Raw genomic sequence first — 20519 nt, 5'->3', positions numbered from 1 at the left:
CACAGGATGGGTTAGGGACAAATTCACTCTAACAGCAACTTGCCAGCTCCCTCTCTCTAGATCTAGATTAGCACCTGAAGACTAGGCAGGAGGAAAGAGATGGCACTTTACTTACCAAACACATGCCTGAACATTATTAGCAGACAGAGACGTTATTTTCTAAGTGTGGTCTTACAAGCAAACAAAATGCTTCCAAATATTAAATGCCCAGTACACCTTGTTCCGTAGGAACCACTTTCTCTCCCATGAACCAAATAGAACTGTTTCCTTAGGAATGAGATTAGGGATGACATTTGTCAATGTGCTGATTTGGACACTGAGGAGTGTCCTTGACTAAGGGCGTAAAAAGCTGAGGGGTTAAATTATTTTCATTTAAAGAACAAAAAAGGACAATGCAGGGGGAAGAGTTAGTAAGGAGCAGTCTGACTCAAGGTCTTGCTGAGATTTAACCTAACAGAAAGTGATCTGGAGCAAGCTCTATAAACTCCTCCAATTCATAGAAAGCTCTACTTCTCAGGCACACAAGCTTTTTCACACATTAATATTTGATCACTAAACACAGTTACAGAACAAAGCATAGAAGCCTTGCCTTGGTGGAAGAGCTCTGACAATACATCTTTGCATCTCAACAACAACTTCCATTCATCTTAGACAAAAATGACTTTTTCCCCCCACTAGGTTGAGGGACTACTCAAGTATTTTTCATCTAAGATTTGGGGAAATAATACTAATAAAGCCCAGGGACATCCTTATGAATTTGTTGCACTGACTTGGTGGGCAAATCTATTTTCTCAGATAACAAATCCACAATGGAAACTTCAACTAAAGTTCTTTGACAATAAGAAGGAAACACGACCCCTAACTTTTGCTCACAACATCAGTACTGTTTTAAAAACCACTCAAAGCAGAAGGAGCTAAGTTCCAATATCCTGTGCTCTGAAAGATGCACTTATCTAACCCTGCAGGACTCTGAGGGCAACGTCTTTGCGAACTGAGATCCATGAGCTCTCTTGCACACTTGGTGTCACCGCTGCTTTCCTTTTCAGACTAGGCACCTGAACTGCAGTTTTTAAAACAAATTAGAACTTAGACCACTGTATTTATTTTTAAAAGTAATCTCTTTTGTTGAATAAAAGAGTATGGGTGCTGCCCAGCCCATTACCTCTCTCCTACTCCATCCCCAAAAGCAGTGTTCAGCTTTCACTGAGGAGAAAATGAGACACAGGAGGGTCTTCCAGGGTCAGCTGGGGATACCTGGCAGCCCTGGGTGGGTGTCAGCTTTTGCGCATGTGTGTTTTCCCGGGGAGATGATCCCCAATTTTTCTTATGTTTTCAAAGGGGCAAGCGACCAAAAAAGGTTTACAGTCACCCTTGTAGGGGTATGGAATAGAAAATAAAATTTTAAGCTAAAGTTTCTTTTAAAAAAAGAAAAGAATACTATTTAGCCCCAAATCATCACCATTTGTTTACATGTGAGCAACCTTTGGTTTTCATTTATTCAAGTTTGAAAAAGGATATCAGATAATGAATTAGGGCTAAGATAATTGTGTTTTTGTGGAGAAATATTTTTTAAAAGGGTGGATGTCTGACAAAAGGAGTCTGAAATTGCAAATTATACTCAAGAGACACTCTGGTGGGATTGGGGAGGGTGAAAGAAGAGTATTTTTAAAAACAAGTATTCAGAAAAACCTTCAGCATTTAATAAAAAGTTCTCTGTAAGTGTGGGTGGTTTAAAATGTTTTATGCATTTACTCTGAACGAAAGGGTCCCTGTAAAGTAAAAGTCGATTATAGTCCTAAAACTCCATGAATCTCACTCTCATGCTATGAAGACTTGAGTCGGCTGGCAAGCTTCCAACAATCACCCTTTACAGATTTAAATAAACAAAGGTCTTACACAGTGATTTCACAAAAAACTTAAAATAACATGGGCACCCTAAAGAAACCCTTTCACACAAAAATCCAGTAAGGAAAAATCGTTTTATGTTACAATTACGTCGAAGACTTTTTTCCCCTTCTATATTTAAAAACATTCATTTTTAAAAAAGTTTCTCTCCCATAAATGACCACAATTTTCTTTTTTAAAATTAAGGGCAATGGAAGACAAAAACAACCAGTTTTAAATTTTAAGAACCACATATTCTATTCATCTAATTTTTTTTTTAAATTAAGAAGAGAGAATACAATATTTTATCCAGTATGTTTTTAAAAAACCCACAACCCAACGGAGATTCTTTGTTTCTACAGAGAGTCTGTAGCTGCCCCAGTCTGTAGTCTAGGTGGTGGGAGTGAGATATGAAAGAGAAGAGACAGAGAGAAAGACAATGAGAGGAAAAGGCAGGTGGGGCAAAGACACAGGCACAAAGTCAGGGAGAAAGGGTAGCACAGGAAGAACAGACCGTCTTCCATGAGTGATGACCTCCCAACTGATCACCTTTCAGGCAGCACGGCTGAGTGACGCTTACTCTGCTGCCAGAGTTAAAGCTGGGGACATATTCCTCTGGTGCTTGTCTTGATCTTGCCCAGGCTGCAGTGCTCCTGACCCTGATTATGGTGATTATGCTCCATTCCGGGAGAGTCCTGTGTCCAGGGGGCCTGACCCAGGGCCTAGAGTGTGGCACTTTCATGACCACACAGCAGAAGCTGTGTGAGGCTGAACCCACTAAGGGATTTCAATTCTATAACCTTGACTACGGAGAGCTTTCTGCTTCCATATTTCTCTTCCGACATCTCGGAAAGCAATTCCCCAAGTCACACAAAACCCCACTTTCTCCCCCACCCCCTCTTCCTGAGGAACTGGGAAACAGCTCGGGTGGCAAGATTACAAGGAAGACTCTCCAACGGGCTAATAGTTACACATAAAAATACTTCGTGTGGCTCTTCTAAAATTCAACATCGAAGTAATCTGGAACAAGCCAATGGATTGGGGGGAAATGATCACGGGCCAAATTTTGGCAGCAAATGCTTCCTGGACAGTTTATAAACTTTCAAAAATACTGCTGGCATGTGCGGAGGAAACATTATCCGCTGTGCTTAACACTTCCCCAGTCGACTCTGGAATGTGATATGTAAAATTGTCAAACTGTAAGGAAGCCTTCAGTCCTAAACTTTTGTGAGGCTTAGTCAACAGATCTGGCACTTTTTTTTTTTTTTTAAAGCCAGCTCAGAGAAAAGCTGAATAAAATATGCATTTCTAACACAACATATTACAAGTTTCTTCTCTCCCTTAACATTTCGCATTCTCTCATTTTTCCAGATTAGTTGAAATCGATTCTATTCAGGGATCAAGGAAATGGTGTCAGAGAAATAATCATTTCTCTTTAACTGTTATTAGCACCTGAGACAATGTTATCAAGAGAAGTCATTTGCTAGAAGGCTCTGCACATGACACAGCCCTCCCTTGGGGTGAGGTAAAGAGATTCCAGGCTCTCCAAGCCCCTGATAATACAGTATAGTGAAGCTTGGGGTAGGGGTGGGGGTCAACAGACCTTCATTCAGGCTTGACTCTACCATGGATTAGGTGTGTGATCTTGGACAAGCTCCTTCACCTCTCTGGGTCTCAGTGTTGTCAAATGTAAAAAGAGAGTGACAACTCTAGTACCAGGTGCATGGAGTTTTATGAGGAGTAAGGTGATAAGGCATGAGCCTGGCCCTGTGTACACTCGACTACCCTTAGTGCCTCTGATTTAATATCCATTGCAGCATCTGCAGGCCCTGGGTATGTGACAGGCTGAGTCTTCTCCCCAATACTCTGCTTCCTCTTCTACCTTCTTTCCCCTTTGCCCTTATGATTTTAATGGATTGCCTTTTAAATCTGTTTGGTTCTTTGACTTCATGAATGGCCTTATGTACAGGAAAAATGAATACAACACGAACAATTGAAAGGCTGATCTGAGGAACACCTATCCCATTGGTCTACTGAAGGGCTGGATATGTCACTTTCTCTGAAACTTCAAAAACTACACATCCATTACCGAAGTTCTTGGAAAGATAAGACTTTGTCAAAAACAATGGCAAGGTTAGCAACAGAAGAGGGGAATGGAACCAATAGCAAGGTGGAAATTCCCACCGTCCTGAGCAGAGCACAGGCTCTGGGGCCAGAGAATTGGCCCACCCAACACCAGCTGAGCACTTACTCAGGTCACTGAGCCTCAGCCACCTCTTTACTCTAATAGGGAGAATGATGGCGGCCTTCTCAGCCACATGAAGGGTCTTGAAGGAACAAATGAAATGACATTTATGAAAATACGGTGAAAGCCATACTAAGTCATAAATAGCAGCTGGGAGGCTGGGCACTGGGACAGTGAGAGGGAAACACTGAATTCCAGTGGAGGCGGGGAGGGAGGGCCACAAGGAGGAACACGACCTGTGGATGGCATGGAGAAGGGGAAGAATAGGCAAAGTGGGCATCGGAAAAAGGCTCTGGGGTTAGAGGTAGACATGCTACCAGGGCCAGCTGCTCACCTGTGTTGCATTCTTCCCAGAACATGGAAATGAAAGTCCACCATATTCATTGAAGAAATGAACATCTGAGCCACAGACACCTTGGGACGCCCTCCTGGACTCCAGGACCCCCACACCCTGGACCCAGAAGGTGAGCTTTAAAAGGACTTCATTTCTCCCACATACAGAGGACAAGAGATTCACTGAACAGAAACAGGTCTCAAAGTTCCTCTAATCTCACCTCTGGGACAATGGGAAAGCAGGGCAGGATGAAACCCCAAAGCCAAGGAAGAGGGGTGAGAAGCACTGGGGCCTGAATTCAGGAGGATTCGGGAACTAGGAGTTCCGCACCCAGTGTTGCCGCTGGTCACTGACCTCTCTGAGCCTCAGTTTCCCTGTCTCCAGTGTAGGGAGAGTGGTGTCAGATGGCCCCTTCCCACCCTGGCATTCTCTGGCTGTAGGACACTTCTCATTGGTGAAGACAGCTGAAGGGCTGCAATAGGGGAAAGAAGCCGTAGAATGGAGAAAGACTCTAACAGATGCCAAGAGCCAAGACGTATGGTAAGGAAGAGAGAGGATATCCGAGCCTCAGCGAGAGCCGGCTCGGGGTCCGGGAGGCCACTCTGCGGTCCGGGGAGAAATGCCAAGATGCGACAGGGCTGGGATAGGAAGAGGGCTCCACTGCAGGCCAAGCTCTCTGAGCACCAGGGCTGAGTCGTTCGTCTTTATTCCCCAGGGCCCCTAACACAAGATGAATAAAATGACTGAGTGCAGTTTGCTCAGGGAGCAGGAATACGATGCTTCATTAAAACGTTATCAGAATCACCCAGCGATAAATAGCAAAATCCTACGTGGTTCAGCGGAACTGAGGCACATTCCTGATCATCAGGAAAAAGCACCAACCGACCACGGCCCTCGCCCACCACTGAGGATACAGCTGCTCCAGCCCCGCACTTTGGGGGTGGAGAATCCGAGGTCCAGGCTGGGTAAGCGAGACGCCCAAGGCAAGTAGCAGCAGGATGTGGCTGGAACACAGGTTTTCCTGCCTCCCAGAAGAGTAAGTAAATAATCAAAGAGTAGGAAACAAGATGTCTTTTTTTTGGTTTTCTACAGCATGGGTGATAATAGTTGCAAATATATAGAGCAGCTTTGCAGGTAAGAGACGCAGTTCAAATGTCATCCATGCCCCCAAAGTAAAAGAAAATGGGTTGTTTAAAGAACAAAAGATTGTGGTCAGAAAAAAGTAAAAAGTCTCGGTGTCAGCGATTAAACCACTTTTCTCAAGAAAAAAAAAAAAAGGCATTATTTAATTGTGACCTTTCCCAAGTGTAATTCTCTTGGCTATTTGTTATCAGGATTCACGAAGGTTCACTGCAGGACTCTTTATATTAATAAACACCACAATGGAATTCTTGTAATGCCTCAATTCTTTGTTTAAACATTCAGATTTCTTCCTCAGGGAAAGCAGAAACTTATGCTGCTCATTATTTCTAAAATAATGTCACTTCTGCTAAATAAACAGATCCTGTTTTTAAAATAGAAATTAAGCATTTAAGGGCTCTCAAGGGTTATTCTTACAGACATCCTCTCCATGCAATCAAATAATCCAAGGGTAATAAGACATGCAGTAATTATAAGCTGTCTGGCCAAGAGACGTTCTTCTGTGTGTAAATATTTTATGTTGTCAGCACCAAGCAATGGCACCTACAGAGTAAAATACTGCCTCCGGGAGCCATGGGGAATCTTAACCACACTTCTCATTAATCAGCCCCTCTTACTTTCTGTACCTAAAATAGTGTTTCAAGAGATCAAAAGCCATTAAAAAATGAAAACATCCCTGAAAGATGGTATTAACACTATTTACTAAGGGTTGCATTACTGAGGTTTCAAATGCAACATGCATGCTAGTCAAAAAGCTTACCTCGATGACCTGTTAGGGCAGAGGCAACGAATCTAAAGGGAAACCACAAGTTACATCCGCTCTCCTAAGCCGTTACAAAGACACTCCGTTTTACCTCATTCTCGGGGGTGGGAGATGGCGTTACGGAACTAAGCGACCCTTTCCTAGATCCCTGGAGATCTTCTGGGATGGAGACAGGGCGTTCCCACTGAGTCGTTCCTGTTGGTATGTGCCAATAATAGGTCCCAGCGATGTCATTGATTTTTTTCCAGCCAGGAGGCAAATCTGGGTCGGTCTGAAATGAGTGATCACTCCATATATCTGCTGGGAAATGGAAAATGAAAGAGAGGGTTTTGTTAAAAGAGGAAACAAATCAGTCTTCCAAGTTTAGTACCAACAGTCAGGAGAATTCCATAGACAGATGTGTCCGTAGCCCAAATGAGAAGAACTACAGCCATCCTCTGGACACAGAGCATGGTACAAGGGGTGACATGCAATAAGACAAGGAAAGAACTGGACAGGAAGGATGACATTCGAGAATACGGACATAAAGGACCCACTATCAAGTCACCTAAGAGCTCCAAGAACCCTGTGATCAAATCAAAGCTCTATTGTGGTTACACGCCGCTGAGTCAGCGCTGACTCCTGGTGACCCTATGAATGAGTGACGTCCAGTGTCCTGTCCTCAGCAGCCCTGCCCAGCTCCTACAGACTCAGGCCTATGGCTTTTTTTACGGAGTTAATCCATCACATTTGGACTTCCTCTCTTCCTGCTGCCTTCTATTTTTCCAGCATTATTGTATTTTCCAAAGAATCCTGCCTTCTTGTGAACTGTCCAAAGTAGGACAGCTTCAGTTTTGTCATTTTTGCCTCCTGTGGTGTTTTAGGCATAATTTGCTCCATTAGCCAGAATTAACTACCCAAGTGAAGTTTGCAAGGTTACACACAAAACCTACCAAATCCTTTTGTAAATTAGTAAGATTTTCTGCCTGGTATCCTATTAATATTCCCAGTAATGAGTACAACTCTTTTTTTTTTTTTAACTGCTTTCTATAAATGAATGCTGTGTTTATATCTTTTAATAACTCCTCCCACTTGATACAAATATATGCAAAGTAGCAATGTCTTTTATAATACTCTAGAATTCTAAAATGCACACAGAAGATTCTCAAGGAAGGCAGCCTGGGAAAGCCTTGGTGTTCAAGAAGGGACCAGACTGACTGTAAAACCAGGCCAGTAATAGAAATATAAAGTAGGGTGGGGGTGAAATATAACGGAGAATGGTTGGGACTGTGGCAAACTGGCAAGCACGTGCAAAGTCCAAAGGCATTCAAATTCAAAAAATAATTTTTAAATACTGTGGAGGAGGTGGTAAATAAACCAGCCATTCCCTGGCCTATGAGAATATTTTATGTTTACTAAATAACTATTTGGCCTTTTTTGAGTTTGAATATGAAATGGATTAAGTGCTAGAGAAGACAAGAGAGGGAAGAGGAACAGAATAAGAAATTCACAGAGGTGGAGGCATAATGAAGGAATCCCAGGTAGATTATCGACACAGCCATATAAAAAAACTTAAGAAACTTGACCTTCAAACCTGGGGATCACTTTATTCTACGGATTAGGCCCTTTTCTAGGTGGCCATTCAGAAAAGGCTGGAGCCTTCAGGGCCATTCAAATGAGAAAGCCTGTGGGCCTTGATCTGTACAAATGTCGCTGCATCACATGGGCAGGCATCACTGAGGCTGTTACAGTCCCCGCAGGAAAGAAAGAAGCCACACAAAGAGGCTGATTAAGACTATGGGCACAGATGTACATTCATGAGGCTGTGTGGATCCCAGCATTCACTTTCTCATTTAAATCTGCCAGAGGCAAAACCGCCACTTGTCTCAAATTATGATGGAAATTTCCCTTCCCCCTACAGGAAATTAAGCATGATTAAATAATTTCAAGTTACCCAAACCCGAAACAAACATGTGTATAAAATGCCTTTGTCCTGTATTGGTTTCAGGGGGTTGTCCATGCAGTTATTTTGTTTTCAGCATCTCGACTGAGACAGGACAGGTAAATACATGGGTCTGGGGACTGTTAAAGAAAATCCTATCAACGGTGTTGCCAGTCCCATTCTAGTGGCTCCACGACAAGCTTTGGGACTAGAAGCCGAAAGGATATAAAAAGGCTCTAGTTACCATTTCTGCAGTTTTTGAGGTCTGAGGGCCTCAAGTTGCACATTTATTCTAGTTTTCTCTATAGCTGAGGCATTAGCATAGATGAAGAACTATATACATAGCACTAGGAGAATATGGAATCATGACAGAGACCAAGGTCAGGTTTGGCTGTCTGAGGAGGTACCTCAAGGGCAAAATGAGAGGGGCTATGGGTTTGCGGGGCAGGAACTGGGCTGTTCTGCTTATATTTGTTTTATAGTCTGAGTTTCTGTTGAGATTTTGCTGGAATAAAAAAGGGGGCAGGGAGTTATTCTGTTGGTAAAAATTGATGATGGGGAAATGATGATGAAGATAAACACATCTATAGTACCATGAACAGTTCCAGAACCATTTGTAGACTCCCCTCCACACCATCCTACCCTGGGTGTAAGGGCTGTAAGCCCTATGAGGGCAGGCAGGCCTCAAGTCTGTCTCGCTCACCACCATATTTCCAAGACCTAGCAGGTGTTCAGTAGCAATGAGCTGGATGGGTGGTGGGTGGATAGATGGATGGATAGATGAATGGGTGGATGGAAAGAAGAATGAATGAAGGAGGGAGAAATGAATGAAGTCCTTGAATGATGGGATTTAGAACTTGGCACTTAGCAAAAGAGGGATTCTGAAGAAATGAGTTCTGTGCAGTGTCACTAAACGGAGCAACTTTCCAACCCCCAGAAATACTAGCTTCTGATTAGGAGCAATGTCTACTCCCCTCGACGGTGCATGCGAATGTTCTTATGCATAAAAAGAAATACCATAGGAAAAATTAGAAAGGATTCTGGGCTGGAAGTCAAGAGACTTTGAGTTGAGATTTTGTTTCTTTTTTTATTGATATATTCAAAATGGAAAAAGACAAAATATGTTTTCTGAGGCACCTCAGCCCTATTATACTTCATTGTGTTTAGTCTGCATAGCCCCAATTCGCTTTGTTTTTTCCTACATAAAATGATGTATATATTTAAATAAGTACCTTGGACCTTATCCAATGGGTCAGCGGTTTTCAATTGTTATGCAATTGGGGAGGAAGACAGTGGTCCGGGGAGGTGGAATTCCAGATCCTTCCAGAGCCTTTCGAACACAACAGCACCATTTTTACCTGCTTTACATATTGGTCTTGTGCGTGTAATTGCCCTCGAAAAGGGGATCAGTTGTTTTTAAAAAAATTCTTGCTTGAAATAAAGCTTGCAACCATAGCTAAGGCAAGAGAACAGCGGGACCAAGACATCTAAACACCGAAAGGCTGCTTCTGTTATAAGATTGTTCGAACTATTTAAAGCAGCTTAAATGGCTGCCCTCAAATGGACACCACGGTGGACACGGCCTCAAGGAGGCATCAAATGGGAAAATCTGTAAACACCAGGTTATTAGAGGAGAAAGTTCCAACGCCCTTTGACTCCCAGAAAATTATTAGTGAGGTTTCGCTGAAGAAAAAACAAGGAGCTGGTGTTGCGGAAAGGAATGGGAGCTTAGTTCCACTGCCCTTCTGACTCTCAGCAGTTCTCCGCCATGTGCCCCTTCTAGAAAGATCGGCCTAGGCTTCTGAAATCACATCGTGGTATTCTCGGCTTTCAGTGGGAACATCCTAAAAGGCCTCCAGACCAGAGAACTTTTTTCTTTTTGGGTGAGTCACTGGGCCACGGTAACCTTGGGCATTTCGACTCAGTATTGGATAACATAAAACAAAACAGGATTCCATCCCAGAGCCAGCCAGCTTCGGGGCTGGAACTCAGACCACCGGTGGGGGCTGCCTGAGGAAAGATTTATAGGAGAGTTAAAATGGAGAAATACACAGACAACCCGAGAGTACTGCCAACTACTCCATGAAACTAGAACTGAGGCCAGCCAGCAAAGACTGTGGACAAGGCGTCAAGCAACCTGGCCTGGAAACCAAGAGAGAACTCTGTAGGGGGCCTCAGATTCCGGCTCAGCCACTCACTATCTGAGTGACCTTGGGAAAGTGACCCCATTCTTTGGGCTTCAGATGCTTATCTGTAAAAGGGGGGTCAAAGCAGTACCTAGCTCGCCAGGTAGTGTGTGAAACGTTTGGAATAAAGGTTGGCATATCATAGGCATATTCGCGACATAAATGTTCACTGTTACTGTTATCATTACATTATTACTGTCATATATCCAAGCCAACAAGGTAAGAGTATATTAAGCTCCCTGAAGTCACTATAAAGAAAATACTTTCCTACATCCAGACGAAAATGCTCATACAGAATTGATGGGATTAAATGATCACGATGGTTCAAAGAATAAAGATAAAGATGATAACCTTCTGCCGACTCCCTCAAGAAGGATGGCAACGAGGTTCCCTCAGTGGGCTGGATTCTGAGGACCTGAGAAGGTCAGACAAGCCCAGATCCCCCCAGCAGGCCTTTCTGGGCGTCCTCCCATCACGCACCACGCTCCCGACCACCATGCCACAGCTTCTCCAAATATCTGTGTCTCAATCAATGGGCAAGTGAAAAAAATAAATATTTCAAAATTTTAAAAATAAAGCTTATGTCCTCTGGTGTCTATTGTTAAGCAGATTTGCTAACCTTTTCCTAGTTTTCTCTCAAACACAAACCACCCCCAAGTGAATAATGTTTCCTCGTATTTATAGGATTCTTGAGTTTCCCCCCACTCTGGGTCTGGGGCCCTGATTAAAAAAAAAAAGTCCCCCCCCATCGTGTGAAGCAGGTCTTCACGCACATGAGCACGTTCAACGCTCACATCAGCCTCGGCTGGAAGGCGCCGGCAGGACCACCAGCCAGGACGAGAGCCGCGGCCTTGCGAGGCCTAAACCCAAGTCGCGTTAACGCCGCCGCGGGGTTCCGCGAGCGAGTAACAAAATACTGTCATAACCGTAAAAGGAACACGACGGGACGCTGCCTGCGGGCCGCAGCGCCCGGCCTGCTTTCCTGGGGAGCGTGCGGGTGTCCCAGCTGCCCTAGGAGGGACATGCAGTTGTTAGCCGCATTTCGGAGAGGACAGTAGTTTGGTTTAAAGCCAAGGGGGTAAACTGTGTCCCTATGTAGAAACGGATTTCACTTTTGCAAAGACCAGAGAAAAGTGTGTATGGACAGGTTGGGGGAAATTAGAAGGTGAATAGAAAGGGGGAGAAACAAAAGAAAAAGATCACAATGGCTGCAATGCTGAGGCTGTGAGCCCAGCCAGCGGACCCGACCGAGGTCAGGCAGCGGGTACGATGGCACCGAGATTCCCTCCCGGGGACTGACCCCAGCCCTGAACCACCTACGTCCGGTGAGGACACTTCCAATGCAGGCTTTGCACAGGGCCTTCCCTTCTGTGCCTCCAGCCCCTATTCTGCTTCCAGTAAATCGGGGCAGCCGCTCCAGCTGCCCAGACATCTGGGCCCACCCCCAGAGGCCTCAGGCAGCCGCAGAGGCTGGGAGCCCACCTATTTCCCCTCCTCTCTGTCCCAAAGGATCTGCACCTAAGCTGCTTTAAGGTCTGTCATCACTGCATCTCACTGAAGGCCAAGTCACAGGCTGACAGGCAGGGGACAAAGAGCCCAGCGCCATAGGTGCCCTTTCAAAGTGGCTCTGTGTCCTTCATTGTTCGTAGCTTTGTTCCTTCCTGAGGCAACAGGAAGCAGGGCCTGGAAGTCAGAGTGTAAAAATAGCAAGGCTGAGAGCCCCAGAAAGTCCCTCTCCTGCTGGGAGCCTCTTGGGCCAAAAGCAATGCTTGGCGTGGGGACAAGGAGCCCATCTGTGAGCAGCAAGACCTGCCCCCTCCAGCCACCTCTGGCGCCTGTGCCACTGGCCTGGCTCCACCCGTGTCCTTGCAGAGACCTGCTCCCCACTCCCTTCCCCAGTGGGGCCTGTGTGTGCGGCAAACCTGCCTCCAATCATCCTCTCCCCTGGGCTCACTTGCAGGAATCCAAGGGTCAAATGAAAACATATTAGCATCTACCAGCAGCAGCTGGAAATTTCCTCTCCTGCTCTGGAGGCAGCGGGAAGGAGGGATAGGTGAGCTGGGATTCTAAATTTGGCAAGGTCTGCAGTGCAGAGCACAAAAGCTCTTCCTCAGGTCTCCCGAATGGCTCTCACTCCCTTCCTCAACGTGTGTGCGCCCCGTGAGTTAGGTATGCAAGGCATGGGGGAGGGAGGGCGTGGGGATGATAAGGAGATAGATTGATTCATTCTGCAAATATTTCCTATCTGCTCTGGGCCAGGCATTGTTTTAGGCCTGGAGATACAGGGGTCATCAGATAGACCCAGGCCAGGCACCAGTGACCCGGAGCTGTGGTTCCCAAGCATCAGAGTCACCTGGAGAACCTGCTAGAACAGAGATCACTGGCTGCCTCCCCCAGAGCTCCTGACTCAGTAGGTCTGAGGATTTGCATTTCTGACAGTTCCCAGGTGCTGCAGATTTCATGCTACTGGTTTCCAAACCACACTTTCAAGAACGACTGGCCTGGAAAAACAGAAAAGGTAATCATTCTTTTCCAGCTAACTCCATCTAACTACTGGCTCCACAGAGGAAACATGTGAATGCATATTCAATGGTTCATTCATTCACCCACTTTTCATTCATTCATTCTTTTGTGTTGAGGCCCACCTACAAATGCCAAGCACTATTCTAGAAGCTGTGAACATGGTAATAAATAAAAGAGGCAAATTAGGTAATGTGATCAATTGTGCCTGGGTATGGGGTGGCCTGGTGTGGGAAGGCCTTGGAGAAATAACGTTTCCCTAAACTAGAGGGGCCAGCCTTGGGAAGAGATGAGAACAGTATTCCCAGCAGAGGGAACAGCCAGTGCAAAGACCATGTGGCAGAAAAGAGCTTGCCTGACATGTCATTATAACGGAAAAGTCACCCGAGTGAGGGTTAAGGTCCAAGATAAGGTTTAAGGCCACCAGGGCTAAGAAGTCACCCTCCATGCAAAGGAAAACTCTTGAAGGTCTTGTGTGATCTGTGTTTTCAAAATCAGAACAATAATTTACACAATGCTCCCATTCCTGGAGAAGACTCTCAAAGTCTTAGTTGCAGCCGCTGCTACTCTTTTAAGCAATGTTATTCCTGAGGGATCCAGATGCTTTAATCCAAACCATTTGAATTTGGCTTTAAAACTATTTTTCTGATCACCCAGTAGTCTGTTTCCTTTGTTTCTCTTTCTTTTCTTTTCTCTCTCTCTCATTTTTACTGGACTCAGAACTTCAGAGTACAGCAAACAAGACTTTTCATTTCTTCCAGCTTCATCACCAACTTTTGAAGACAACAGCAGAGAGCCAGGACTTTAGGTCTGGATCGTTAATTATAGATTTGCGGAGGGGTTCCAAGCAGCATGCAGAGGCTGCTTAGAATTGGTGCAAAACTGTCCTCAGCCAAAGGGATTGGCAAAAACAAGGACTATGGAAACAAGGGGATGAGCCCCAAAGTGTTTAAAATCCAAGCTCTCAGGATCCTGACCCATCAGCCTGCCAGACAGAGGGGAGGAAAGGTCACCAAAAACAGTTTCCGGGGCTCATCTATTTCTTGCTATTTATTTGCAAGGCCTAAAAATTGAGACCCTGAAATGTCTATCCCAGCCTTAGAAAAATATATATTGTACTCCACTGGGCTTTCCTGGGGTAGCATTCTTTTAACAGTTGTAATTAAACTACTAACAGTTTTGGAAGTTAATTTCCTAACACTTTTTCCCATATTTTTCTTTAAAAAAATTAACAGTAAGATTTTTGAGTGTCCTTGAAATAGGGAGCTATTTGTAGCTGAGGATTTTTCTGTTAAAGATTTTTGAGTAAATATTCTAAGAACTCATTATTTAAATGGGCATTAAATTTGGACCTTGCAACACTACATACTTTGTGTCTTTGTATCAAGTATTTTGGCATAAGATCAACACAGAATTTCTTAATTGAAACTCAGTGGAGACACAGTTTTTGCTGAGCTTAGCCTATTAAATTTTTAGCTTCAGGGCCATTTTACTATCACAGACAGGAGCTTTGGAGCCAGCCGAAAGCCTTAAATCTGAGCCCCAACACTGGCGAGCTGTGTGACCTCAGACAAACGGCCTAATGTCTAATGGCCTGGCTGCTCAATGTATCACAGAACTGCTGACAGCCCGACCTCACGGGGCTGATGCAGCACCAAGTGCCCAGCACAAAGTCAGGCACACAGTACTCACTCAGTAAATCCGGGTTATTATTAGCTGTGAATTGCTTCATTCAAATGTGGCTTTGGGGACATAACCATCTTGAAATGGTATCACCCAGGGTGCATTTCATTCTAAAAACTAAGATTTCTGAGAGTTTGGAACTGCTAAATGTGTTTTTACTAAAGAGGCAGTTTGTATTTAGACCAAGAAAACCAGATGATAACCCTGGCACTGCCCTGTGGATGTAGAAACGACGCAGCCCATGAGCACACACCGGGTTGAGTGTGTGGCACCTCCTTAATCAGCATGTGGCTGTTTTATGTCACGTAGTTGAGCCATTAAAGAAGCAGAAATGAAGTCCAAACAAAATAGTTAGGTGTGCTGTATTATTTAAGACATCCTTCCCTTGAGACTGCTTCTGCTCTGCCTCGCAGCCTTGCAGAAGTTTATAAATAGGGACCGAGCCGGTGTCGGTGGAAGATGAGCGGGAAAATGTGCCTCTCTGTCCACAGGCTGTTAACCCAAATCGAAACACAGCACAGGAGCCAGGGGACTCCGCAAAGACAAATTTAAAATTAAATGGGACGAGATGTAAGCAGCTAAAAATTATTCAGAGGGAAAATTGGTATTTGTAAACATCCATCCACCCCTATCCATACATATCATTGAGGTTAATCATGTCACCTGGCTGTAGATATTTTAACTATCACCAGAAGGTCACATTCTAAACACTTAAATACACAAGAAGGCATGCATTTCCTTACAACCTATAAAAGAAGATATTAAAGTTTATAATGATATGAAATATAACCTGAGAACACTATTTCCTTATAGAGTGTACGCAAAGGACAAAGTAGCCTAATTTATAACCACTCCTGAGAAGCCATAGGCTTAAGGGCCTCCCCCCTCAAAAAAGTTAAAAATAAAAACATAAAACATGAGTGGAGATTTATATTTTACTTTAAGAAAGCTATAGGCCATTTCGATAACCTCAATTTTGTTTTTTCTATGAAGTTCTGGGAAAAACCTGTGGTAAAACCAACAAATGTCTGAAATCCAAAAATCAAATCGTAATAATGAATGGAGATGGGTGCAGGTGGGAATGGTCTTGAAATCATCAATATTTAAATAATTTTAAAAAGTAAAGATCACAACACATCCATGTAAACTTACTGGCAGGCTTATTATTTTCACCTCCAGTTGTTTGACTAAATCGCAGACCTATTGAATGGCAGCAATGCATCTTGTTCAATACCGGATGGGATTAATTAGGTTTGGCAGAAAGATCAACAAACTAGGCCTAATATTCTTTGCTTTCCAGTTTGGGTGTTTAGTGCCTAATCCTAAATAAAGTGTCCTGGGAAGATCTATCTGTAGAAATTAAGCAAAGGGTCATTGCACAACATCAGAGAAGGTGTCCGCTGGTCATAGCCTCAGCCAACTCAACCACACAGCTTCCCCATTTGGTTATTTCACAGTGAGCAGTTAGAAGAGGGAAAACCAAATACCACCATCATAAGCAGGGATATTTCTTTGGCTTCCACACAATTAGATAGATAGAATCAATACTGGCACTATACTCTTTCAAGGTAGACAGGTTTAAAAGTATATTAAATAGAGCCAATTTTCTTTTCCATTATTTTGTCAGGGTCTTCAATACACTTTTCTCTTCGAGCTGTGTTCCTCCTCAGGCTGCAACGATGACAAGGTGGAAGCTATTCCAGGGTTTCCTGGGCCAATTTCAAGGTCATTAGTATTATAAATGGTGGCATGCCAGGACTTGACTTCCCAGCTACACTAAATATTAGATCAAAAGGTGATTACTGAGAATCTAGGAAATAGTATTCAATGACAAACTACAATTTGGCCTTTCATCAGCACATCGAAAGAGCAAGCTAAAGTGGGTATATTCTTTCCTAGAATCAAAATCTACATGTGGGAGCACATAGAACTATATTCCCATAGGTTAAAGTGCATATATTTTGTTTCTAATATCAGAACAAGAGCCTGCACTGCTGGGCACTACAGGACTTTTCAAATGCTGTAACTAATTCAATCTCGTGCAATCCCACATCTTGTGACACAGTAAAGGACATAATATCCCCATTTTACAGGTGAAGAAAGATTTCAGCAACGTTAAATAACTTGATCAAGGTTGGGAAACTGGTTATCATTGACTGTGGAGAAATCTCAGTGTATTTTTGTTTGGGAACCGTTCTATTAAGTGTGTTTTTAAGGTTAAATGCCTTTAAAACATCAGCAGAACTGAAGTAGATTGTTCAGTCTGCCAGAGTATTTAGTGAACAAGCTTCAATATTTGGTGTAAAATAGGATTTTAGACCATGGATGGGGTGGAGTCGTTCAGAGAAAAATGTTTTTCTGAAATTAACTTTAAAAATACATTTAAATAAATCATGGTAAAAGCTGTTTTACATTACTCCTCTGAGATATTTATTCTTACCTGAACTAAAAAAGAATTGGAAGCAACTTACATAAAACATATAAATATATCTCAACCAATAAAATAACAGAATAGAGCCAGGGAGTTGAGAAGAAATTTAATTTTTTGCTCTAAAAATTTACAAAGTTTTAGTTGTCTAATAAAAGAAGTTTATCAAAAAAGAAACTTTTTCTAAGCACCAAATCTAAGACGAACTCAACATGTGGGAACAGCACTCGAGGAACAAAGGCAGAAACTGATGAAAAAGTTTCACATTGCACCTGGATGGTTTTACTTTGTAAATCTTGTTCCAAATTGTATTCATATTGAACCGGTAATTAAATGTAAACAATTTTTTAAAAATAATAAAGTTAACTAGGTAAGCCATTCTGTGCTTTTTCTTTGATCTATAAAAAGCCTGGTATTTGGGTTCCATAAATAAGGTACCTGTAGCAGACAATGCAAGGTGTTCATCAATAGCCAATATCTTCTTCCAAAGCAATAAAAACTTCTGATTGGACACATGGCCATCAAGAGTACAGAGTACATTTCCCAGCCTCCCTTGCAGCTACGTGTAGCCATGTAAGTAACATTTCAACCACTGGGGTTTAACTACAAGAATTGCATGGCAGTTTCTCAGAGCTTTCCTTATAAAGTAGCTGGAAAACATTGTTCTTGCTGCTCTGGAACAGACATGCCATCTTGGACCATGAGGACACGGGCTATACTTTAGGGATGGTGGAGCAGTACAGTCAAGGAATTTGGATTCCTGAGGTCTTTGTGAAACAGAGCCAGCATATCAGTGGACTGCTACTGCCAGGCTTCCATGTGAAAGGAAAATCAATTTCTATTGTAATTAGCCACTGTTATTTTAGAGTCTTGTATTACTAGCAGCTGGAATTGATCCTAACTCATCCATCTAACAGCAGGAAACTGAATTCCAAACCTAGTACCTAGGGGCAAAAACAACAACACACCTTCTAACAAATTAGCTTTGCAACTCCATATCCAATCTCAAACTATAGGGATATAAGTTATAGAGTTTAAAAACTCAGGCTCCTGACTCTCAAATTCTCCAACATTCTTTCTAAAACAGCAATTACTGGAACATAGCTTCATCAGTTATCATTCATTCATTTTCCACCACCCACCTATCCAAGCATCCTAACTTCATCTCCAATACTCATCAAAAGTACCAAATTCAGTGTTGGACTTAATTTTTCACAAACCTCAAGAAGTACCTATCAGGATTCAACCAAACACATGCAACATCCAGCCATTCATTTGATCCATGTTTTTTAGTTCTTTGGTCTCCCTCCCCCACCCCCTCCAATTCTAGGTAAGAAGAGAAAAGCAAAGATGCTCCAGGGAAAACAAAATGGCAAGACCAATGAGCTGCCGCACACCTGTGCAATAGCTTGGTTTTTCTTTCCACCCCTAGAAGAGTGATATGCTGAGCCCTGAAAATTTTCAAAGATGCTGGGGCTACTGGCAGAAAAAAGGCAGCAGGGGTGTTTGTGGATTCCATCTGCCAGGGATACACATGTAGAAAGTCTTTTTTTAAAAAACGCTTCTCAAAATAGAATCCAGCATAACACAATATTAGGTAATTGAGCCAAAATTCCAGAAAAGGACAAGTAAATAAAATAATTATTCTCAAAATCTCAAACAATAAATTAGTGCTTAACGTTTAGAAGGACTCCCTTTCTGTAATGATTAGGTATGGAACTATTTGGTGTTTAAATTGTGGGCTCAAAGTTCAGAAAAAGTGCCATACAGATACTATTAATCACAAATTAAGCAGACCTAAGTTCCTCAAAGCAAAGACTAGGCTTGTTCGTCCTTTTATTTAACCCGCTGAGGTACCACCACCATGTCTCATACACAGTAGGTGTGCAATGTAAGTTTTCTGAATGTAAGTGAATGCAGTTGGGTGTGGGTCCCTTTCTCATATTTTATTCTCTGAAATTAGAGAGGCTGCCTAGACAATACCCACACGAATGAAAGCTATAGGACAGGGGCGACCACTGAAGAGAAAGGAGGAAGGAAAGAAAAAGGGGGAAATGGGGGGGCACGTACCGCTAATCAGCCAGCCTGCTGAGTTCTACTTTGCTATGGAATCAAAAAAGGAACTAGAATCACTGTTTGCTAGGCTTTTTTTCACCCACAAATGTGCTGGTTAACCCTCTAGGCCTTGAATTCCAGCCAATACACCGTAATTAATTTCCTACTAGAAAAATGCTCTTGAAGCATTAAAGGTTTCTTATCTGCAGGGTGTCTGAGAAGGATTCCAAGTTTATTATGCCACAGATATAGGTTGGTTTTTGTTTTTTTGTTTTCTCATCTCAAAATCTAAGCCTCTCACTTGTGAAAACCGATTCATACAAAATTTTCGTTCTGGATGAAACTCCATTTCCTTCTTTCTAAATCTATTGGCAGTTGGTGTCCACTTGTAAATGATCACCTATCTGTTCTTGAATTCTGGCTATTTCTAAGCATCTTCCTCTTCAACTCTCCCTATTCCTTTCTCTCTGAAGGAAATGACTATAACCTCCAGGTTTTTGAGGGGAGACTCTCTGAGCACACACAAATGATCCTTAGATCTCAGAAGTGGGTACAGAGGAACATTCTTTGGAAGCCAATGAATCAGATGCTGTGTCAAAGTCCTCCTTGTTGCAGACAAAACGGGCGGACGTCGGTGGGGACAAGTGGATGACTATGCGGAGAACTTCGCCCTAGACAGCTGTTTGTGCTTCCTTCCTAGTAGAAACAAACTTTGTGTGTCTTATGTCACAGATGTGCTTTGATAAATGAACTGAGAGCATATACCCCTCTCTTTAGAAAATATTACAGTGGAAAGTACCTACCCATGGAGCCAGGAGCGGAAAGGAGTTGAGTGAAAGAAAATAATGTGATTTTTTTTTTTTTTTTCTAAAAAATTCCCTCTGGAGAAACAAACAGTATAAATTACTTTTAAAAGCAAGACTGTATTTTCAGTGTAAATTTTCCATGGATTATTTTTTTGAAAGGTAATAACTTTTTTCTTCCACTTTCTGCTTTGAAGACTAATTCATTAAAAAATATATATATTATGCTCTGCTGATAGAGCAAGAATTATGACTTTTCTTACTGTGAATAAAGGCTGCAAGTGCACTTGGCCCAGATTTGAACTGGTCCCCTGGGAAAGCTTGACCTCTTTCATGGCCATTGGGTCTGCTTGAGAAACATGTGAGAATTGAACTGGTTAGCTACTCCTAAAAAATAAGCCCCAACTTAATTCACCCTACCAATCCATGGGATCGATTCAACAAACAATTGCAATGCTGTGTTTTTCACTGAACAAGATTATGTAAAAGTATAACCATCAATAAAGATAAGATCAATAATTTCCCCCCAAAACATATAAATGTACCCTATGACCCAG

At 42.8% G+C, this 20519-nt stretch overlaps 1 protein-coding gene across 9 annotated transcripts in view; it reads right to left on the bottom strand.

The window, feature by feature from the left end:
* The window catches only part of APBB2 (amyloid beta precursor protein binding family B member 2), a 301532-nt gene that overhangs the window by 88933 nt on the left and 192080 nt on the right, over positions 1 to 20519 (bottom strand). For 6 of the 9 annotated variants that reach the window (XM_087827688.1, XM_087827708.1, XM_087827699.1 and 3 more), the window contains one exon: positions 6458 to 6666. In XM_087827688.1, the coding sequence (XP_087683814.1) occupies positions 6458 to 6666 (209 nt within the window). The remainder of the gene's footprint in view (positions 1 to 6457; positions 6667 to 20519) is intronic. The other 3 variants (XM_087827703.1, XM_087827711.1, XM_087827716.1) reach the window with 1 other exon arrangement.

The sequence above is a fragment of the Miniopterus natalensis genome, chromosome 1 (assembly GCF_054644295.1).
Source record: "Miniopterus natalensis isolate mMinNat1 chromosome 1, mMinNat1.hap1, whole genome shotgun sequence".
In the NCBI taxonomy this organism is placed as follows: domain Eukaryota; kingdom Metazoa; phylum Chordata; class Mammalia; order Chiroptera; family Miniopteridae; genus Miniopterus; species Miniopterus natalensis.
The sequence above is the reverse complement of the archived record's forward strand: the minus strand, read 5'-3'. Positions and strand labels throughout refer to the sequence as shown.